General features: G+C 40.9%; 1 protein-coding gene and 1 long non-coding RNA gene across 7 annotated transcripts in view; one reads left to right on the forward strand and one right to left on the reverse strand.

The window, feature by feature from the left end:
- LOC134359330 (uncharacterized) overlaps nt 1-24,684 on the forward strand; it is a 124,192-nt gene that overhangs the window by 93,471 nt on the left and 6,037 nt on the right. The window lies entirely within an intron of this gene.
- Nucleotides 1-24,684, reverse strand: part of pde3a (phosphodiesterase 3A, cGMP-inhibited) — a 547,044-nt gene that overhangs the window by 36,614 nt on the left and 485,746 nt on the right. For all 6 annotated transcript variants that reach the window (XM_063072391.1, XM_063072390.1, XM_063072389.1 and 3 more), the window contains 2 exons: nt 18,159-18,270; nt 1,637-1,750 (listed from right to left, as the gene is read on the reverse strand). In XM_063072391.1, the coding sequence (XP_062928461.1) occupies nt 1,637-1,750; nt 18,159-18,270 (226 nt within the window). The remainder of the gene's footprint in view (nt 1-1,636; nt 1,751-18,158; nt 18,271-24,684) is intronic.

Here is a 24,684-nt window from a genome sequence, read left to right on the forward strand (position 1 = left end):
AAGTTAGCTCCCAGAAAAAAAATAAGTACTTGGGATTAAAATGCCAAAAGTTAAATTTTATATCTGTGATACAAGAGATCCTGCAGATGCTGAAAATCTTGTGCAGCTCACACAAAATTCTGGAGGAACTCAGTATGTCAGTCAAACATTCAGGCCAAGATTCTTCATCATGACCAAAAGGGAAGGGGGCAGAATCCGGGATAAGAAAGTGTTGGGGGGAGAGGTGGGAGGAGAACATGCTGGCAGGCGATAGGCGAGACCAGCAAGGGGGGAAGATGGGTAGGTGGGGGAGACAGGTGATAATGTAAGAAGCTAGGAGCTGATTGTTGGAGGACGTAAAGGATTGTAGAAGAAGGAATTTGATAGGAGAGGACAGTGGACAATGGAATAAAGGAAGGAGGTGGGGAACCAGAGGGAGGTGAAGGGCGGGGGACGAGAAGAGTGAGAGCACCACACGAAGGAGGGAAAACAAAAAGATTTATTGGGGAAAAACGAAGGGGAGTGGTTCCTGGTAGCCAGAGAAGCCAGTTTATGTCATCGGGTTGGAGCCTTCCCAGATGGAATATGAACTGTTGATCCTCAAATTTGTGTTTGGCCTCATTGTGGCAATAGAGGAGACTTGTTGTTGTGGGAGTTAGAAGCTAAATTGAAATGGGCGGCCACTGGGATATCCTGTTTGTTGCAGCAAACAGAGTGAAGGTGCTCGATGAAGCTTTCCCCCCAAGCTGCATTGGGGCTCAGAGATGTAGAAGCTCTATCAGGAGCACCTGATGCAATAAATGACCCCAACAGACTCACAGGTGAGGTGCTGCCTCACTTAGAGGATGGTTTAGGGCCTTGAATGGTGGTGAAGGAGGAGGTATAGGGCAGGTGTAGCATTTGCAGGGATATCTTTGGGGAGCAGCGAGTAAACAAGGGAGTCACGTAGATAGTGATCCCTGTGAAAAGCTGAGAAAGGGCTGGGGGGGAGAAGAAAGATGTGTTTAGTGGTAGAAAACCATTAGTGATACGACCAGCTGCAGAGGTGATACGTTAGATACAGAGGCTTTGGTGCGATGGGTGAGAATGAGAGAAAACCTATCTCTGATATGACGGGGGTTTGAAGGCAGATATCTGGGAAATGGTGGAGATGCAGGTGAGGGCAGAGTCATCCCAACTTCTCTTGGAAGAGAGACTCCATTTTCTGGAAAAAAAAAAGGGGGACATTGTAAATGTTCTAGAGTGAAAATCCCCATCCTGAGAAGAGATGTGGCGGTGGAAGAAGGGAAATGCATTCTTACAATTGGCAGGAAGTGAGAAAAATTGTTGAGGTTAACTATCAGTTCTGCCAGACAGAGAAGGGTGGCCTGTTGTCCAGAAAGAAGCGAAGAGCCTTAAGGCCTTTCTGATGGGTTTCTATATTCTTCTGGCACCTTGTTCCACATGGACACCAGCTTCTTGTGTGAAGAACTTGCCCCTCAGGTTCCTTTTAGATCCTTCCCCTCTCATTTTAAATCTACACCTTTTAGTTCTTGATTCCTTTTCCCTGGGAGGAAGACTGAGTGCATTTTCCCTGACTACGCCCCTCAAAGATTTTACAAGTCAATAGAAGTCTATAAGTCAATAGGAAAAAAGCATTCACTTTGGAAAGGTCTACCTGAATCGCTCATTGAGCCATGATCACCGATTATCGTCTGCAGTCCTGGGACAGGTTGTGTGGTGAGGTACCAGACGGCATGCATCACGTCTGTGGCATGTATGCGATTGTGATCTGTTGGTTTAAACAAAACAAGGAATATCCTTTTACATCTTTCTGCAGCTTTCCAGTCTCAGTCAATTCATACTTCCATTCATGGTGATTATTGTCCTTGATCAGGCTCAATTCTGAATTCACACTGATAGGTTGGCCCAGTTTGCTGCAGTAGAGTAATTAAATAGAAATTAATTAAACATTGTTTTATATGTTTATTTCTTAAATAGCATGCTTGGTAAACTTCTGGGCACACAGGCTGACAATGGCACACAAAGATCACCTGGAAGTTGAGGGCAAACTGTCATGTATCTCTTTAACCCAACAGACTGAAAATTAGGCAATGCAAGAGCTGAAAAGGAAGTGGATATAAGAGTGGATAAATTCAACGTGAAATCACATACAAAGAGAGGAATGGAAAGGAAAGATAAAAGAGGGAGAAAAGGAAGGCAAGATTTTATTTCGAATCTTTAAAATGACATTTTTGTATCTCCAACAAGCAAGAGGTGTGGGAATGAGACTTAGTTAATTCTGTGCCGAAGAGTTTGCGCAGCAGTAATTTAAACATTTATCTCGCCATTGAAGGGATTCTTGAACATGAAGAAAAATTGTTGATATGCCTTTGGCAACCAAAGACATAAAGCAACTGATTATGATTTTGATGATAGAGACTGAGCTGCCCATGAATAGAAACAGCAAAACGAAAGTGGCTAGGTAGCTACTGTACTGGAACAAAGCTTAGTTTTCACAGTATCTACCACACATCTGTACACATTCAATGCATTTCAAAGTGAGCAACTGAGATGTTATTTTCAAAAAGCTAGTCACTTAGTAGCACAACTGAAGAGAAATTTTCGGTTATACGAGGCTCACATTTTGTATCTCTCAAATGTGTAGCTTTACAAATGTTTCATTTACCGCATTAGAGTATTGACAGCAAAATCGGAATTCTGCCTTTCAGTTCAGAAATACTGACAATGGTTTGGTTGATTACACCATTTTATCTGTCCACAGTGAGTGACAGGTATAAGATCATAAGATATAGGAGCACAATTTGGCCATTTGGCCCATGAGTCTACTCTTCTATTTTATCATGGCTGATCCAATATTCCTCTCAGCCCCAATCTTCGGCCTTCTCCCCATATCCATACATGCCCTGACTGATCAAGAATCCATCAACCTCTGCCTCAAATATATATAAAGACTTGGCCTCCACAGCTGCTTGTGGCAAAGAATTCATATCCCTATATGCCCTGATCAATCAAGAATCTATCAACCTCTACCTCAAATATACATAAAGACTTGACCTCCAGAGCTGCTTGTGGCAAAGAATTCCACAGATTCACCACTCTCTGACTAAAGAAATTTCTCCTCATCTATGTTCTAAAAGGACGCCCCTGTATTCTGAGACTGTGTCCTCTGGTCTTAGACTCTCCCACATCTTCTCTGTAAGAAACGTCCTCTCCACATCCGCTTTATGAAGGCCTTTCATCATTCCATAGATTTCAATGAGGTCACCCCTCGTTCTTCTTCTGAAATATAAAAGCATGTAATATAATAAATGGTCTTTACAAAACAGAGTTACACCTGGAGAGATGATCAAACACACGATCCAAAGGCATTGAAGGATGAGAGACTGCTTAGGACACCATTAAAGAATGAGAAGCTTTAGGAAGAGAAATCCTAGAAGATACCAGCCAGCTAAGCCACATCACAGAGGTGGAGCGATTAACATCAGGTTCAAATTTTGATGACTATAAGACCGTAAGACGTAGGAGCAGAATTAGGCTATTTGGCCCATCATGTCCGTTCTGCTATTCGATCACCGCTGATTTATTTTTCTTTTTTCAACCCCATTCTCCTGTCCTGTCCACATAATCTTTGACTCCCTGATTAATTAAGTACCTATCAGCCTTAAATATAAGGCTTACATATATATGTTTTAAATATACCCAATGACTTGGCCTTCACAGCTGTCTGTGGCAATGAATTCCACAGATTCACCACTCTCTGGTGAAAGAAATGCCTCCTCATCTCTGTTTTAAAAGATGTCCTCCTATTCTGAGGCTGAGGTCCTTGTATTAACATCCCAAGGTACCATTCAATAGTCTTATAACAGCAGGTAGAAGCTGTCCTTATGCCTTGGACAATAAGATGGACTTATGACCTCACAATCTACCTCATTATGATCCTGCACTTGACTGCTTACCTACACTGCACCTTCTCTATAGCTGTTACACTTTATTCTGCATCTGAGCATGAGGGGTTTAGATAGTCTCCAGTACACATGATGCTAGAAGATGGGAGGCCAGTCGGAAATGTATTCGAATAGCTGAGATTAGACATAACCAGGCTTCCAGCAGCTACGAGATGAGACAAGGAATATTCACACCATGTTATGGAGATGGAACCGGGCAGTCTTTATGATAAAGCATTCGTGAAGTTGGGTAGCTCAGCTTAGTGTCTGAGGCAACATCAGGCAGAAGTTCATAATTAAAGGTTATGGAACGGAGTAAAATCTGTCACGATATGTGGAGGAGGCTTGACCCAAAAGCAGAGAAGTGGAGTCAATAGGAAAGAAATATATTTAAAGCATGAACTTTATTTTTATAAAGTGATAATAATCACTATCATTAAAGTGATAGAAATGAATGATTACTTCAAAAATAAACTGCAAAATAAAGAGCCACGAGGCTCCAAAAAACAAGAGAGAATGGGTATGTAATCTGACAAGGCAACAAGGTAACTGAAGGCTAGGAGCAACTGGCTGAGGCTGGCTGGTTTGAAGGGTGAACAAGGATGGTGGATGAGAGCTGGGCTTAAATTGGCTGCAGGCAATGAGTGGCAGTTGACTCCTGTTAACTGGGAGGTGCCTGTCCATGCAAGCCTGGATCAATCTAAGAGCTTCTGGTTTTTCTTGTGCTTAATTAGTGAATATTGTTCGCCACCGAATGGCAAGCGATAGATACATCAGAGGCAGTTAAGAAGCAAGAGTCATCTGGCTCCTTAGCCCTGGACACAATTTTGTGAATTCTATGATTCATGTTCTGTATATTATTTGTTTCTTTTTTTACTGTTTTCACAATTTGTTTATGTTTTTTGCACATTGGATGTTTGTCGGTCTTTGTAGTGCGGAGTTTTCATGGACTCTATTGAGTTTCTTTGTGGCTGCCTGCAAGAAGATAAATATCAAAGTTTGTTTATGGTATACATACAATGATAAAAAATGTTCTTTGAACTTTGTATCGAGTACAGGAGTTGGGATGTTATGTTGAAATTACATAAGATATTGGTGAGGCCAAATTTGGAGTATTGTGAACAGTTCTGGTCACCTACCTACAGGAAAGATATCAATACGGTTGAAAATTTACAAGGATATTGCTGGGATATGAGGACCTGGGTGTCAGGGAAAGATCAAAGTCAAAGTACATTTATTATCAAGGAATGTATAAATTATACAACTTTGAGATTTGTTTGCTTACAGGCCGTTGCAAAGCAAGGAACTTGAAAGAGCTGAAAGAGCCCAGTTTTTAAAAAAAGGAAAAGAGAAACCCCAAATGTGCATAGAGAAAAAGAAAAAAACAAATCATGCGAACAATAGAAGTGAGCAACAGCAACAGCATTCCAAATCAAAATGAGTCCTTAGATCCAGCTCCTTGGAGCAGCCCAGACTAGGCCCAAACCTTTGGTATTCAGTTCATCGTATTACTGGGGCAAATTACCGTAAACTTCCCAGACGGAAAGCACAGCAGCTGGGGGCAGTCTCACATCATGAAGGAAGGAGCAGTCATTAGGACCTGTGGCAAATCGCTTCAGCACTAGATTCTGCCGCCAAAGAAGTCATTCTTTACCTCTCCAAGTTGGCTCAGCACCCAGAGTGATCCAACCTCACCCTGTCTTTCCAGTCTATGTATCCGGGCCAGCGTTTAGATTTTCCAAACAGTGGATAGTACCATGCATTAGCACCCAGGCCTCACTGTGGCAAATCACTCCCAGCCTAGAACTCACCACCCAGCAATTCACTTTGGGCCTGGATTTCACTGCAGAAGAAGCCATTTTTGACCTCTGCAAATTGGCTCAGGACTTAAGAGTGATCCACTCTCACACCCAGGTTAGTTGGACAGGCATTGAAACTCTGCTGTCTTGTCTTCTCCTCTCTGAATTATTCACTCCAACCAGCATGGCTCCAACTCCAAGTGTGTCGATTTTGCAGTGCACTAGCAGGGCACATCTCGTAAACTCACTTTGCCTTCGCTTGCCTCTTCATTGTTTAACGTGATAGTTTACCGTAATTTACTTTAAAAAAAATGTTACGAGCAATGTTTCTAATCAAATTCCTTTGCTTTCAAACAACCAGTAAGGTGTTGCATGTATTCGGCTGTGACATCTTAAACCAATGAACAGGCTAGGACTTGATTCCCTGGAGCACAGGAAAATGAGAGGACATTTGATAGAGATATATAAAATTATGATGGTATAGATAAAGTAAATGCAAGCAGGCTCTTTCCACTGGGGTTGGATGAGACTAGAAGTAGAGGTCATGGATTAAGGGTGAAAGTGAGATGTTTAAGGGAAACATGAGGGGGGAGCTTCTTTACTCAGAAGGTGGTGAGGGTGTTGTATGAGCTGCCTCTGGAAGTGGTGATGAGGGTTCAGTTTCAACATTTAAGACAAATTTGGTTAAGTACATGGATGGGAGAGATATGGAGGTCTATGTTCCAGGTGCAGGTAGATGGGACTAGGCAGAATAATAGTTCAGCATGGACTTGATGGGCTGAAGGGCCTGTTTCTGTGCTGTAGAGTTCTATAACTATGATTTTATAAGAACTGCAGAGTGAGAACAGTGTAGGTGTGTACCTAAAGTTTATAGATGATACTGCAGACAGTTGGTAGAGTGCATCAATTGAAAGTGAAAGACAAACTTTGGGGGTTCTACAGCAAATGTTGCAGGAACGAGAGGAGGCCCATTGTAGGTGATTTTCAGGGAGAAGAGCACTGAACGAACTGGTGCCACGTAGGTGAACAACAGACAAGAGACAACGGATGAAGATTGCATTGAAGGTTAACAACATTTCTAGAGAGGCAGGGAAGGACAATTTACCAACACCAGAGTTCCATAAGACCATTTATCATTTTAGCCTGTATTGCGGTAGAGTCAAATGTTATTATTCAAGACCCATAATTGTATCTGCTGTACCCATCCTCTCAGATGAATTTTTGGCAGTTCTGCTAGTACTTATTCCTCACCCAGTGTCATTAAAACTGGTGCTGTTGCATATGGCACAAAGACAGCTGTGAGGAGAGGACCCGAAGGATCACTGGGGACCCGAGTCACCCCAACCACAAACTATTCCAGCTGCTACCACAGCATAAAAGCCAGGACCAACAGGCTCTGGGACAACTTCTTCCACCAGGGCCATCAGACTGATTAACTCACGCTGATCTGAGTATATTTCTATGTTACATTGACTGTTCTATTTATTATAAGTTATAATAAATTACTTTGATTGCACATTGCATATTTGGGCGGAGACATAACATAAAGATTTTTACTCCTCATGTATGTGAAGGATGTAAGAAGAAATAAAATCAACTCAATTCAATTCCTTAACAGGTTCTAGGATTGTGAAATGCTAGAATTGAGAAGGAAGTCAAAATAAGAGTGAACATTGAACATAGAACACGGCAGCACAGGACAGTACAGGTTTTTTGACAGATGGTGTTACGTCGGCCTTTAATCTACTCTAAAGATCAATCTAATCCATTCCTTCTACATAGCCCTCCATTTTCTATCATCCATGTGCCTATCAAAGAGTTTCTTAAATGCCCTTAAGGTATTTGCCTCTATCACCACCTCTGGCAGGGCATTCCATGCGTTCACCACTCTCCATGTAAAAAAATTTCCCCCAGTCATTTTAAAATTATGCCCTCTGGTATTAGCCACTTCACCCTAGGAGAAACGTCTCTGGCTATCAACTCAGTCTATGCATCTTATCATCTTACACACCTCTATTAAGTCACCTTTCATCCTCCTTCACTCCAAAGAGAAAAGCCCTAGCTCGCCCAACCTATGCTCCAGTCCAGGGGGCAACCTGTTAAATCTTCTCTGCACCCTCTCCAAAACTTCCATATCCTTTAAATAATGAGGCAACCAGAACTGAATACAATATTCTAACTGTGTCCTAACCAAGGTTTTATAGAGCTGCAGCATTACCATGTAGCTCTTGACCAATGAAGGCTAACACACCATACACCTTCTTAACCACCCTTTCAACTTGCACTGCAACAGTAAGGGATCAATGGATATGGACCTTAAGTTCTCACTGTTCCTTCACCATATGTGGATGATCTTAAACCTAAATCAGCAAATAAAAAGTAGAGAAAAGGTGTATTTTATTAAAATAGTGAGAAAAGGAGGAAGGGAATGTTTTATTTCTAATCTTAACATTTTACATTTTAATATACCTATAATACCTATAGGAATGAAACTCTACAAATTTATTACTTAATTTTCATTGTAAGTGAAGTTAGCCAGTAGCATTTGTCCTGCTGTTAAAAGGCCTCATTACTTAAAAAGGCTAATAAGAGGCGGGAAAAGGGATCTACAAATTAGCTGGCGTGCTTCTTGCATGTCAATAGTAGTCACTCTGTAAGGATGCTGAGGAACTGAAGATTGTCCTTAAGGCTTGCTGATGGGAAAAAAATGGATGCTTTAAAAAGGAGAAGCTGTGACTAAAGTTTGGGCAAAGAGTTGGATTTTCAGAGTCAGAAGGAAGGAAAGAGGAGGGGTTTGGGTGATGAGATTCCAGATGGAGCCCGGCCTAGTTTCAGAATCAAAATCAGGTTTATTATCACTGACATAAATAGTGAAATTTGTTACTTTGTGGCAGCAGTACATTGCACTACATAAAATATCCCAGGAATTATAGCAAGAAATATAGAACAATAAATAAAGAGTGCAAAAAGAGAGCAAAAATAGTGAGGTGTTATTCGTGGGATCATGGACAGTTCAGAAATCTGATAGCGGAAAGGAAGGAACTGTTGCTGAAATGTTGAACGTTTGTCTTCAGGCTCCTGTAGCTCCTTCCTGATGGTTGTAATAAGAGGGCATGTCCTGGCTGGTACAAGTCCTTCATGATGATGCTTTTGAAGATGTCATTGATGCTGGGGAGGCTAGTGCTAATGTCGGAGCTGGCTCCGATCCCATACAGAGGCTTCTCCGTACCAGACGGTGATGCAATCAGTCAGAATGTTCTCCACAGTGCATTTGCAGACATTTGTATTGAGTGATGAGTAATTTTACTTTAACCATCAGAATGGCTAATTGATAAGGTTGCACTGCTGTATCAGAAGCTGACTGACCTGTCATGAAGCTGCAGCAGTTAAATCCAGGGATCAGAGTGCCTTGATGTTAAGAGGGTGATAAGCCAGCTCTCTCACCAACTCATTGAAATTTCAGAAGTGCAGAATTTTCCCAATGGCTAAATGGGAAAATGTAAATTTGTTTCCAGCAAAGATCCAGTTTGCCAATAACAATCCTAAGCGTTTCCAAAATAGCTAATGAGTTACTTGATCCTGACGTATGTTGATGTGTTAGAGTGCAGCTGGGGAATGTGTAATGGGACAGGAAATGGCCTAGCAGCATTACTGTTCAAATATAGCCTGCTAGCTCACTTTGCCTAGTTCTTGGCTCTTCAGATCCAATGAAAATTCACGGCATCTAACTTTCCCATTGGATATTCTTGCAGTTACACTACTCTGTTCGCTCCCTTGAAAACAAATTGGATTACCTTCATCTGTAAATGATCTAGCACGAGATGAGGAACTGCTGTATACTTATTTTTACAAAAACGTGGTTCCAGGACATTTCATGCACCATCAATCTTCAGGCCTTGCCTCTCTGGGTCTTATACTAACATTGTTTTGTGACTGTATTGTAACTTTATGTGCTGAATGTGACTATACATACTGTACTTAGCACTTTGGCCCTAGATGAACCATGTTTCGTTTAGCTGTATACATGTGTTTGGTTGAATGATAATAAACTTGAACTAAATTCTAATGATGGCATCTCCGTACAAAATACCTGCATGAGTATTTGTGTTCATACGTGTTCCATGCTGACTTCAGGGAAAAGATTAGCTTCATTTGTTGCAGGTATATCCAAACACTGAAACGTAAAGTGAAACTTATCGTTTGCATCAAATCAAATCAGCGAGGTGAGTTGGGGGCAGGCCGCAAGTGTCACTACACTTCTGCTGCCAACATAACATGCCCACAAATTACTAACCCTAACTATATGCCTTTAGATTGTGCGAGGAACCCATAACGTCTTTACAAAACCGGGACAGGTGCATCAAAGCAGGAAGTCAGCTCTGGCCTCCACAGCGACAGCACTCATGCATGAACCTTAGCATTGTGGAGGAGGCAGAAAGACCTCAAACACTCAAACACTGATAAAACACTTGGCCAGCTGACAAAGTCACTAAAAGATTCTGAATTGCTGGAATTTCTTACATGCAGAAACATTCACAAACATTTTGAGACAATTATGAGGTTTGGACTAAGAACAAAGTTTAAACACTGCTAACTGAAAAACAGTAAAAAGATAGGATACTTGGAATTCAAAACTCAGTTTTAAAAACTCTTGGTCCTTTGCAGCTGTTCCCCTCCATTTGAATGAATGAATGGAGGATTTACAGGTGGCTTCAGTAGAGGAAGTGCTGGGAACTTGGGTATCTTGCCATCCCGGTGAATTCCTTGAGGAGTCAAGATACAAATAAAAAAAAATTGCTGGGGAACCTCTGCCAGAATGTTTAGGACTTTTACATTCACACAGAACTTGGCGGCAAATGATAAACACAAGAGATTCTGTTGCTGCTGGAAATCTAGAGCAACCCCCACTAAGCACTGGAGGCTTTTGTATGCTTCGTATGTTAATGCTTAAGAGTTTGTATGTTCTCCCCGTGACAGCGCAGGTTTCCTCCGGGTGTTCTGGTTTCCTCCCACAGTCCAAAGGTGTACCAGTTAGTAGGGTAATTGGTCATTGTAAATTGTCCTGTGATTAGGCTAGGGTTAAATCTGGGTTTGGTGGGTTGCACAGGTCGAAGTGCTGGAAAGGCCTAGGCCATGCTGTATCTCAATAAACAAGTAAATAAATTAAAACTCTGGAGGTCAGGCAGCAGCAATGGAGGGAACTAAACAGTCGACGTTTCGGACCAAGACCCTTCATCAAGACAGGAAAGGAAAGAGGGACAAGACACAATAGGAAAATGGGATGGGGGGGAAGGGAAGGAGTTCAAGCTGGCAGATGATACGTGAAAACAGGTGAAAGGACAAGTGAGTGGGTGGGGGAGGGGATGAAATGAGAAGCTGGGAGATAATAGATGGAAAAAGGGCTGAAGAAGCAGGAATCAGACAGCAGAGGAGAGTGGACCATGGGAGAAAGGGAAAGAGGAGGGGCACCAGATGGACAGGTGAGAAAAGAGAAGTAAGAGGGGAGCAGAAACTTGGTGGTACTTGTTTTCTTTACATTTATTCAGTTTTTTATTCAGAATTCAGATGATGCGAGCAGGGTCGGGCACTTAGTTCCCATCCCTTAGGTACTTTTGAGAAGGAGGTGGTGAGATGTCTTCTCGAACTGCTGCTGTCATTTTGTTGAACGTGCTTCCATAGCCTTGCTGGGCAGGGAATTATAGGACTTAGCCCTAACAATGATGAAGGTGATATAGTAGGATGGACTGAGACTTGGCAGAAAACCAAAAGATGCTGGTGCTCCTTGTCCTTGCTTTGTGGGAGGCGTTGCAGGCTTGAAAGATGTTGTTCGCATAGTCTAGTTGGGTGATCATGGTGTGTTTTGTAAACTGCGACCACCATGTGCTGGTGCTGCAGAGGATGAATGTCCAGAGTATGTAGACAAAGCTCCAATCAAGTGAGAAACTTTTCCCTAGACATTATCAAGCTTCTTGGAAGTTGATGAAGTTGCACTCATCCAGACAAGTGGAGATCATTACAATAACTAAAGGGCTGCTAACTTATTTATTTGTAGATGGTGGAAAAGCTCTGTGGTATCAGGAAGTAAGTCCTGTGCAACCTTTTCCTCTAATCTGTTTTCATTTGGCGAGTCCAGTTAAGCATCTGGTCAATAGCATCCTTCAGGATATTGAGGGTAGGACACTCAATGCACTAAACTTGGCCTACAAAACTGCTGGCACTTCATTGCAAAATGCAGTTCTTCACACTCATCAGTCCAGCGACTTATAAGATTTTAACATGGAACTCCTGGCAAGAACTTTGCAACTATGCCATAAGCTGTAACTTGCTTATGCAAATTACTGGGTGCAGATCATAGAAAGAAGGAGCATGTACAGAATGAAGAAATATTCATGGCTTTGGTATTGGCACCATCATAGTCTGTGATCCAGAAGGTAAAGGCAACAGAATATAATGATAAACATAAAAGATCCTGCATTTGCTGGAAATCCAGAGTAACACAGACAAAGTGCTGGAAGAACTCAACAGGTCAGGCAGCATCTATGGAGAGGAATAAACAGTAAATGTCTCCAGAGTCTTCGCCAGGAGAGGAAAAAAAGGAGGAAAAAGTCAGATTAAGTAGGCGGAGGGAGGGGATGGAGTACAAGCTGGCAGGTGATAGGTGAAGCTGGATGAATGAGGAGCTGAGTGGGTAGGGATAAGAGGCTGAAGCAAAAAGCTGGAAGGTGATCGGTGGAAAAGATAAAGGGCTGATGAAGAAGGAATTTGATAGGAGAGGAGAGTGGACCATGGGAGAATGGGAAGGAGGAAGGGTGCCATACAGAGGTGATCGGCAATTGAGGAGAACAGAAGGGGTAAGAGGGGAGCCAGAATGGGTAATAGGAAAAGAGGAAAGGGAGCTGGGGAGAAATTACTGGAAGTTAGAGAATTCAGTGTTCATGCCATCAGGTTGAAGGCTATCCAGATGGAACATGGTATGTTGTTCCTCCAACCTGAGAGTGACCTGACCAAAGGGCATTAACCATTGGTGCAAGAGGCTGCTTGCAGAAAAGATTAGGTAAGTAGAGGTTGAGAAAGTCAATAGAATCTGCGCAATATATCATCTTCGTTATGTGCAGTGTATAATTATTGTATCTTTAATAATTAAGTACCCCAAACGAAAGGTTGGACCAATGGTTACTGTTGTGTTCATAGTATAAAGGTTGATTGATAAAGGGAGTGACCAAAAATCCTCAGCCACTTGAGGCAAACACCACCAGAACAAATGAAAAGGTGAACAGGAGCTCAGTGTGATGTTCAGTAAAGATCCACATCTGACACCGAGGTAATGTCAAAGTTCAAAAGTTCAAAGTATACAGTATACAACTCTGAGATCCGTCTTCTCTTGACAGCCATGAAATGAAGAAAACTGTGGCAGTCATTCAAAGAAAAACATCAGCTTCCTCCCCCACACAGAAAGAAAAAACAAATCGCGCAACTGGCAACAAGAACATCACTCTCTCCCGACGCACAAACAAAGAAATCACGCAAACGGCAAGAAGAAAGAACAAGCAAAAACACAGGATATTAAACACAAGATCAAAAGAGACCAATCTAACTACACTCCAATCCATAAACTGCAGACCCAAAATTTCGGTACCATCCTTTGACAGCATCGAGGGAGAGGAACCTTTGGAAGCAGTGAATGAGAGGGAGACAGAGACTGTCACACACAGACACCTTCCTCTGGCAGCAGCAAGTGAGAGGCTAGTAAACAGCCCCAAACACTCACTTGCCTTCCGCACTTGTCTCGACGTTTCAATCTTCCTTAATGCTTTAACTAGTGAGATCAGCAAGAAATGGAGTCGAGCATGGGCTCACGCCATGGGAGGTAAGTTTCTTGGGTCCAGAATGCTTGTCTCTTGGAACCTTTTTGGAGACAGCAAATTGCCAGGTCACACAACCTGCCTGAAAATATACTGTCAAACTGTAGATCACAAGCTCCAACGGCACCTGAACCACATTAAGAAGAAAAAGAAGATGAAAAAGATGTGAAAAAAACAAATGTGTGGACTGTCTGGAAAACATCACTTGAGGTAATGTTGTTCACTAGTGCCACCTTGAATGGATACCTGCAGTACCATTGAATGGTGGCCTGAAGTTGAACAGTCATGCTTTAAGTAAAGTTGAGGTCCATAGCTTTCTGATCAAGAGGGAAGAGGACATGTGAGCCAAATGTAACGCATTGAATTAGACATGTGGATTCAATTACAAATGCTGCTTGTACAGTAGTAACTCTTCTTCTGTATGACAGACAGAAAAAACTTAAAAGTCCACTGTGCATAAAATCTAGAACTGAGAGGTATTCCATTGTTGGATATGATATTTTCCAGATGAGATATTAATATCAAAGTCACACCTGTTTGTTTAGGTCAAGCTAAAGCATCCTATATCTTTATACAAATCCATGTTGGGAAACGTAGCCTAGATAAGTATTGCAACAATTACAAATCAAAAATAAGAATTTATTTGGTGGGTGTAAATGTGATCCTGTTCTATGAAAATGACTTGCCTCATTTTTCCACAGAACCACAGTGACTCAGCAATGAAAATCCACTTTCTATAAAGTGCCCCAGGTCATTCCGAGGAGCCAGAAGAGAACAAGCATTACAAGTTCTTTGTTTTCAGCCATCATACTTCACACACTACAACCAACTCCAAGTTAAAGGAGGCTTTTAAACCATTACCACACCTTGCCAATGCTCTTTCAGTCCAATTTTCTTGACTTCCAAAATACTAAGAATTGCTTTCAACCCTCAAGAAATAGTTATGAATTTAAAAACAAATTTAGAAATGTATCAGTAATGACAAAACTAACAAAAATGGAACCAGTTGATTAGCTGAAATCTCCATTAGAAAACTTCCAACATTTGCAACGTTCATGAACATAATTGATTTTATTACAAGGTGTTGCGAAAAACATTCTCCTAACATACCACACTCAACCCTTAATAGGGTTGAGTACTTAATATTCCAGGTTGCACGAAGCTCCAAATGGACAGGCGAAAAGATAATGGAGGTGGAGTAGTGTTGTTAATCAAGGATAGTGCCAGAGTAGGGTTGAGTTGTTTTATAGAGGCAGTGGATAATGATTAAGAATCAGTTTGAGATGACATTATGAATAACTGGAGAAAGAAACCATGGGTGAGTGCAGCCTGTAGACTTCTAAAATGTGACCTCTTGATAGGATGGAGCATAAATCAGGAAATGTGCATGGCATGCCTGAAGAGAACTGAGATTGTCATGCGGGATTTTAATTTACTTAGGATTGGATGATTAGAATTGGCAAAGGTACTACCGAAGAAGAATTTATGGAATGCATTGTGGATTGCTTCTTAGAACAGTATGATCCAGAGCGAAACAAGTGAGTGTAGAAGCATTATTAAGATATCTTGTGGTTATAGATCCCCTGGGAGGTAGAATTTTAGATGCCCTTTGTGGGTGAACAAAACAGAATCAAATCCAGTATCTTCAACTTAAATATGAGTACTTAATAATGGTTTGAAAGTGGAGTTGTCCAAGGAGGACTGGAACAACAAGCTCCAAATGAAGTCGGTAGATGAGGGGTGGCAGATAGTTAAACACTGGCCCAAACACTCAGTAGGAAATCATGCTAATTAGAAAGCAGTATTCTATTTGAAAGTAGCACAATTTGTGGTTAACAAGAGGTCAAGGATAATAGTAAATTGAAAAGTAGTCAAAATAACAAGGACTGGTAGCAGCCCAAAGCATTGGGAGGCTTTTAGAATCCAGTTGTAAGAGGCTTAAAAGTTTATCAGGAAGGGAGAAAACTGATTCTGAGAGAAAACTTGTGCATGATATCAAAACAGAGTTTCTGTGGATATATGAATGGGAGGAAGGTGGCTAACTTAGGTTTTAGACCTCCAGAGGATGAGGCTGGTAATTTATAATGAAACAAAGCAATAGCATATATGTTAAATCAACTCTTTGCATCAGTTTTCACCATGTTTTCACCATGTCTTCACACTGCGAATATCCCTAACAAACGGGCTAATTTCAAATAACAGGGAGCAACTTGTAATAATCCCATTTACGAAGAATGAAGTTTAAGTGAAACTCACAAGGTTGAAGATGGGCAGACCCAATTGCTGGCACTCAAGCAAGTGGCTGCAGGGACAATGGGCCCATTGTCTGTAACATTTCAAAACTTGCTATATTCCAAGAGGATCCAAAAAAGATGAAGGTACGAGAATGTTGCTAGTTATATGGGCCACCCATACCCAGGCACACATATGTACACACTAAGTCACACATGCACACTCTCATTCATAGACCACCCACTCACTCAGACATAAATACAAACACACTTAGAAACATAAAGGCACCCATGTTCACACTCATACACAGACACATACATACACACACGCACTACACACACACATCTGTTGCTATACATTATGCCTAAAATGTGCTGCATAACAATGTCATTTTTTCAAGGTTTTCACTTCACACTACAAAACCTAGAGAATCACAGTCAAAAATATGGACAAACCATACACTTTGCTCTGCATTAAATCTCTTGTAACCAGGTTCTGGAAGCTTGGAGATTTTCAGTGCTTTGTGTTTGCTACCTAATTGGCAGCTCGACAGCTGAATTGGAATCATGGAAAATTACAGGATGGAATCAAACCGTTCAGCCCCAAGTCTCTGTGCTGGTCAGCAAGGAACTTTCCAGATTAATACCACTTCCCAGCTATTGTAGGTCATGCAAGTCACAGAACATCTAATATTCATCCACGTAGTTTTGAAAGCAATGAGGGAATCACCCTCTTGGTCTCAGATCCTAGACTTCACATTATGTTTTAGTGAAAGAAATAAAAAATTGATTATTCCTATCTATTCCCTCAAATTCTTATGCTATGTGACTAATAAGTTTTCTAAGGAGTAAGGAATACTAGCAGTGATGTCTGTTGGAGAGTTTAGCATAATTATGCTGAAGAATGAATGACTGAGTAACTTCGAACGTTATTGGAGGTACAAAGTGGGGGTTGCTCTACACAGTGTGATAAAACCTCTCCTTATTCTTCTGTTCACAAACTAAAATTACAAATGTAACTAAATGCATAAACAAAAATTCCCTAGCCCTGGAATTATCTTAGAACCATAGAGTCATCAAATAATACAGCGTGGATACAGGTAATTCAGCCCATCGAGTCCATGCTGACCATAGTGCCCACTCAGCTAGTACCAAATTCCTGCATTCTGCTCACTTCGCTCTAAGTCCGCCCCTCAATGTATCTGTCCAAGTGCTTCCCAAATGGCATTATTGTACCTGCCTCAACCATTTCTTCTGGCAGATTTTTCCATGTACTCATCACGTGTTGCATGAAAAAGATGACTCTCATGTCCCTTTTAAGTCTTTTCATTCTTACCCTAAATCTCAGACACACCCCTGCCTTGTGCTTCTCTATGCTAGGGGAAAGACTGTTAGTGTCTACTTTATCTATGTCACTTAGAATTTTAAACATTTCTCCCCTCATTCTTCTACATTTTGAGGTCATTGTCCGGCCAACCTCTCTGTATAACTGGCAACATTCTCATAAACCCCATCTACATTCTTTCCAGTTTATCCACATCTTTTTTATAACAGGGGAACCAAAACTGTAAACAATATTCCAAATGTGGCCTCATCAATGACTTGTACAACTACACATGATGTCCCAACTGCTAAACTCAATGTCTTGACTGATGAAAGCCAGCATACAACGCACCTTTTTCACCATCCTATCCATCTGTGATGCCGCTTTCAATGAAGTATGCACTTGTACTCTTAGATTCCTCTGTTTCCATTACACTCCCTTATGCCAAACCAGTCATAGTGTAAGTCCCATGCTGGTTTGACTTTCCACAAGACATCACCTCACGCTTATCTGTTTTGAAATCCATTTGCCACCTCTCTTTGGCGTCTGTTTTGCAATCATCCTCACTGTGGTGTGGTAACTGGAACTGTACAGAGCACATATCTCTAGACTGTTCACTGCATTCTGTCAGTAAAAGTTGTTGGATGACATGTGAAGGGTGCTAGCTTTCGGAAGGTTGCAAAACTCCATCATTGAGGTCAAATAAAAAAGCTATGAAGCAAGAATAGTTAATATATATAATGTCACATTAAAGTGCAAAGGGAAGGTTACCTGGCCTCACATATTGAATGAGACGTGCTGCTCAGGGAAGGGCAGAGATGGGGGTGATAGACTAAGAGCCTGTACCCTGTCGTGCTTGAATACAATTCACCAGCTGAAGTTTGGGAGCAGGTTGTTAGCATTATATTCCTCATTCATAGAATATACATTCCCAATTATCACCAAACATTTTCTGTGAATGACGGATGAAACAGTATGATGTTTTCCCAAAAGAGGTAAAATACAGGAATACTTACAGGGTATATCTCTGTACCCATTTTCTAATGCGTGAAAGTAGTTCATGAACTCTTTTAATGGGATTTTAAATATTTGAAAAAGCCCAGTGTCTTCAAACAGTCTGAATGCTACCTGTACAAAGAAAGAAGTTGAATAATTAGTATATGGAAAAAATAAACATTCTGTGGAAGGAAAAAAAAATACACACACTTAGTGAAGTTCACCAAAACTCAGGTATACCAGTCATCTTTCGCTTTATTCCTGAGATTATCCCTGGCAATGTCAATCAGGTAACCCCAGCTCAGTGTTCTTGGTTTCCCTCTACTCATATTCCAGACTTGGATGTTAAAGCTCACAGGAACAAATATAAGTCATTGACCTCAAATTAAAATGTACTTATGTTTCACTTCAAATATGATATCAAATCTTTAAGCAATTTTAATGGGTCTTACTGAAATTGACAGCTAAGCACTATTTCTATTCGGATTGTGAAAATCTTCCACTTTTTATGATATTACACCAGGAGATGATGCAGCAGAATTCAAGCCCAATATACTTAGTCCAATGAAATTTCTTTAGGAGTTCTGTAGCCATGAAGAATATCTATATAACCTACAGTGGCATGAAGCTATGTTATTTTAACACTGCATTGTTTGGTAGTTACAGGAACTGTTTTTTCATGACTACCAGTACTGGGCAGAGCTCTTCTGGTTACAGAATTATATCATAGTTATAGCAGAAAGGATGCATTTCAGAACACCTAACTTTGTACACTCAATATGGAAACACGATTAAAAATAAACTGATTGAATCCTTTTAAATCTCTCAATAACAGCTCAAACCATGCATATCCTGGTCATATCATTTGATAAATACACAGATATATACAACATATAATGTGCATATACACATGAATGCACTCACTGATGTGCAGTTTGACAGAGGTAAGCTTGTGTATGATGCACGTATCTCTATGAATGACCACTATTCTAGAACCTAGGCGAGTTATGTCTTGACATAAATACGGGATTGTCTCTTGTTGATCAAAGGAGTTGTACTCATGTTACCAATAACAATTTAACTGTGATACTATTGAGCATTATCAGTGTAACACAATGTGATAATTTAATTTAAACAACACGCATAAAATGCTGGAGGAACTCAGCAGGCCAGGGAGCGTCTATGGAAAAAGAGTATAGTTGACATTTTGGGCTGAGATTCTTCATCAAGATGAGTAGTCAGAGTTAGATTCTACTGTCAGATTCCCCTTCTCTAGCCCTGCATCTCTTTCCCTAATGTAATTTATTTATTCAGAGATATTGCACAGAGCAGTCCCTTCTGGACCTTTGAACCACACCGTCAACAACTCCTGATTTAACCCTTGCTTAATCACAGAACAACTTACAATCACCAATTAACTGACTAACGAGTATATCTTTGGACTGTGGGAGGAAACCGGAGCACCCGGAGGAAATCCACACATTCCACGGGGAGGATATACAAATTATAGAGGGTGCCGGGACTTGAACTCTGAATTCCAATGCCTCAAACTGTAATAACATTGCGCTAACCACTATACGTGGGAATGTTATCAGACTCCTGAGTCAAAGTAGACTGGCAAATAGTATTGCCAGGCAACTACAGATAGTAAGTCTCTGTTTAAATTCCCCAACCAGGATGGACCGCTGTGAGTTATTTCACATTCCTGGGTATCACAGTAAAACCCTTTTGGCTGGCTAAATGGTTATCACCGCCATCTGGAAGAATGCTGATCCTTGAAGTAAACCTCTCTGTCACAACTACATGAAGTAATCAATATCTAGCAACACACACAAAATGCTGCTTGGCTGACTGAGTTCCTCCAGCATTTTGAGTGTGCTGTTTGGATTTCCAGCATCTGCAGATTTTCTCTCGTTTGCGATTGGACGTAATCAATACATAGTGTATCTACAATACTCAAATTAATAGAAAAGTAAATAGCATTTGGGCAAAGCTCATGTTAAACCATCACCAAAAAATTGTGATGAATATCCACTATATTGTTTCAAGCACGTGGTTGGTGAGATAATTAATCAAATAGTGTTTCTCATAATGTTACTAATGAAAAATGAAGCAAGAACATCACTCTCATGACATCTGTACACAGAACCACATTCTCCACCACAAACTGCCAACACAAGCAACTTCCCATGTTTCACCTAATTGACAAACATAATAGTTGGAAGAAGAATTTTCAAACTTATTCCTGTTAGTAAAAGTACTAATCCAAATTAATTCAAATTACACAACCAGTTGATATTAAGCTCATAATTCAGCCTTTTAAATTTTGCCTGCTTTTTCTATCAATAAGAAAAATGTACACCACAAGACTATAAGACATATAAGCAGAATTAGGCCATTCAGCCCATCAAGTCTGCTCCACCATTTGATCATGACTGATGAATTACCTTCTCAACCCCATTCTCCTGTCTGCCCATAACCTTTAACACTCCTTCTAATCAAGAACCTATCAACCACTGCTTTCAATATACCCAAGGCTTAGCCTCCACAGCCATCATTGGCAATGAATTCCACTGACTATCATCCTCTGGCTAAAGAAATCTCTCTTCATCTCCTTTCTAAAGAGATGTCCTTGCATTGTGAGGGTGCCCTCTGGTCCAAAACTCCCTCATTATTGGAAACACTCTGTCTAGGCCTTTCAATATTTGGTAGGTTTCAATGAGATTCCCCCTCATTCTTCTAAACTCCGGTGAATACAAGCCCAGTGCATCAGAGACTGTACTCCTCATTCCCAACGTCATTCCCATGAACCTCCTCTGGAGCATCTGCAAAGCCAGCACATTCTTCATTAGATGAGGAGCCCAAAAATGCTCACAATATTCCAAGTGCGGTCTGACTAATGCCCTATAAAGCTTTAGCATTATATCCTTGTTTTTATATTCTAGTATTATGGAAATCAATGCTAATGTCGCATTCACCTTTCTGACTCGCTGATGTCCATAATATCATACCTGCCAATTCCTAACTGCGCTACAAGATTATCTGTCCTATTTGGTATACAACGTGCATTCAGATATAACAACTTCAGTCCTGTATTCACCACCCTTCTTTCAATTTTGTCTCAAAGTTAGCTGAAACTTTTTAAAACTTATTTATTTTGACCATACGACATAGGAGCCGAACTAGGCCATTCATCCCATCAAGTCTGCTCTTCTATTCCTTCAAGACTGATTTACTACCCCTCTCAACCCCATTCTCCCACCTTCTCCTCGTAACCATTGACACCCTGACTAATCAAGAACCTATCAACCTGCTTTTTATATATACTCAATGACTTGGTCTCAACAGTTAGCTGTGGCAATGAATTCCACAGATTCACCACCTTCTGGCCAAAATATTCCTCCTCTGTTCTGATGTTGTGCCCTCTGGTCCTAGACTCCCCACTATAGGAAACATCCTTTCCACATTCACTCCATCGAAATCTTTCAATATTTGTTAGGCTTCAATGAGATACAACTCATTCTTCTAAACTCCAGAGAGTACAGGTCCAGAGCAATCAAATGCTTCACATAAGTTAACCCTTTCATTCCTGGAGTCATTCTTGGGAACCTCTTCTGGACCCTCTCCAATGCCAGCACATCTTTTCTTAGATAGGGGGCCCAAAACTGCTCACAATCTCCAAGCGTGGTCTGAACAACACCTTATAAAGCCTTACACTTACATCCTTGCTTTTATATTCTAGTTCTCTCAAAATGAATGCTAACATTGCATTTGTCTTCCTTTTCACCAACTCAACTTGCAAGTTAACCCTTAGGGAATCTCGCATGAGGACTTCCAGGTATGCTTGCACCTCTGCTTTTTGAATTTCCTCGTTTAGAAAATAAATTTAATTTAGAGTTACATCATAGTAAGCGGCCTTTTCAGCCCACACTACCCAATTGCATCCACGTGACTATTTCACCTACTAACCTGTGCGTCTTTGAAATGTGGGAGGAAACTGGAGCACCTGGAGGAGACCCACATGGTCGTGGGGAGAAACGTACAGTACTTATTCTTTATTCAGAAACCCTCAGTGACTTCTCCTGCACTCCTCTTCTCTTTTACTTTATCAATACTTTTCCATGCTGTTGAACGCAGCCCCCTGCTATTTCATTCAAAGTCCTACCTACCCTAGTTACGTGTTTCACCAGGTCCCTGGTCAAGGCATGGCTCAAGCAGAGCCTGTCCCATTGGAAGAGCACACTCCTTCCCCAATAATGGTACCAATGGCCCACGAATGCAAACCCACTGTTCCCACACAAATCTTTCAGCCACACATTTAGCTGTCTGATATTATTAACCCTGTGCCAATTTGTATATGACTCAGAGATTATTACCTTTCTGGTGCTGCATTTTAATTTAGTCATTAGCTACTCAAATTCATTCAGCAGAACCTCTTTCCTTGTTCTTCCTAAGACGTTGATACCTAAGTGGGCCATGGTAACTGAATCTTTCCCCTCCCACTCCAAATTCCTTTGCAGATCCTGAACCCAGACATTGCAACAGACTGAACAAAAAAAAATTAAAGACTAGATTCCTGGCTAAAAGCAATATATATACAGTACTGTGCAAAAGTCTCAGGCACAGATATATAGCTAGGGTGCTTTAGACTTTTGCACAGTACTTTAGTAATTATATGTCTTGCACTGTACTGCTGCCGCAAAGAAAAACAAAGTTCATGACATACAGTATGTGAGTGATAATGAGCCTGATTTTGATATGGGTCTCTATTGTGGACTAAGAGTGGGAAAGGGGGCAGGGAGGGGGAATCCTGGTTGGGAAAAGGGGAATGGAGAGGGGAATGGAGAGGAGAAGGGGCACGAAGCACCAGACAAACATTCTGTAATGATCAATAAACTAATTGTTTGAAATCAAATGACCTTGCCTGGCGTCTCAGAGCTGGGTGTGTCTGCACCCCCACCACCCTCTACCCTGGCACTCCTTCTCTGCCACCTGACCCACACCCCTCCTGTGGAGCTCTACCTTTGCCAATTCCCAAAATTCTTTGCCCCTGCTGGATTTAAAAACTCGCTCTCTGCTCCGTCGACAAATACAGTACTGTGTAAAAGTGTAAGGCACTCTAGCTATATATATGTGCCCAAGACTTTTGCAAAGTACTATATAAAATTGTCTCTGCACAAGCAGAAGAGGAAAGCTTTTACATCTGTATAGAATTAGCAATAAGGTGACATCTTCTCTCCATTCTTTTCTAGTCAATGACTCACATATAACAAAATCAGAGTGAAGTAACCTTGGGAACATACGTCATGTTTGCTTAGTAACAAATAGTCAGCAAATCTAAGATACTGCACATAAAAAGGGCTTGATAATAAAGGGAGCAAAGACATTTGAACATCTTAAATAAATACAGTGCTGCCATTAGCCTCACTTTGAAATTAAAAAGCTTAGACTGCAAGTAGAGCATCAAACCCTCTGAGCAATTCCTGTCAGTTTCCCTTGTTCCACCTCACTAGTTTCAATTGCTGAATTGGATGCCTCGAACAAAATCCGAGCCAAACATGAAAATTTTTCCCTTCATGAATGGGAGACAATATTTCGGGTAATCAAGCGGTCTAAACAGATGAATAGATACTTCATTATCCTGTTGGTTAAATACCCAAGCAACATGGAGGATGCTGGAGGAACTCAGGTAGTCGGGCAGGATTTTTGGAGGGAAACGGACAGTTGACATTTTAGGTTGAGACTCTTCACCTGGATTGGTCCAGATTTGAGCATCTGCAGTCTTTTATTGCTTCTAGTTAAAGCGTCGGGGTCCTGATCTCTTTGGATCAAGAACAAGGCATAAAATTTATTGCTAAACTATTTTATTATACGTTACAGAATGAGGAATGAACAAAGAAAGAGTAGCTGAGAGAACAAAGAAAAGACAAGGAAAGAAGCAGTCGTGATCATTACCTACACAAACAAAGATAACACAGTAACACAAATCTCAGTGGTAACAATTAACTTATAAAATAGCTGAATCAAAGTGGTGTGTCATCTGTACTGAAAACTAAAAATTTTCTAGAAAAATGCAGAAGTAACTATAACATAATTACTGGAAAATTCATATTGATGCATATATATATATATATATATATATAGATGTGTGTGTATGTGTGTGTGTGTGTATATGTATATATATACACACACACACACACACACACACACACACACACACACACACATACACACACAGTACTGTGCAAAACTCCTCAGCACATACTGGATATATATACTAGATCCTTTTTCAATACTCTATTTGTCAACGTGGAGTGGAGAGTGAGTTAGTAAATAAGGCGGGAGCACAGGATGTTGGGAATGGTGAGGGTGAATGCTGCTGGAGAGGTGTGGGACCGGTGGCAGAGAAGGAGTGCTGGGGTGGGGTTGGCACAGGTACAGCATTGAGGCACCAGGCAATGTCATTTCATTCCAAGCAATTGCTTTATTAATCTTTACAGAATGTTTCTCATATGATTCCCTCTCCTTTCCCTCTCCCTTCCCCTT

This window comes from Mobula hypostoma, chromosome 20 (genome assembly GCF_963921235.1).
Source record: "Mobula hypostoma chromosome 20, sMobHyp1.1, whole genome shotgun sequence".
In the NCBI taxonomy this organism is placed as follows: Eukaryota; Metazoa; Chordata; class Chondrichthyes; order Myliobatiformes; family Myliobatidae; genus Mobula; species Mobula hypostoma.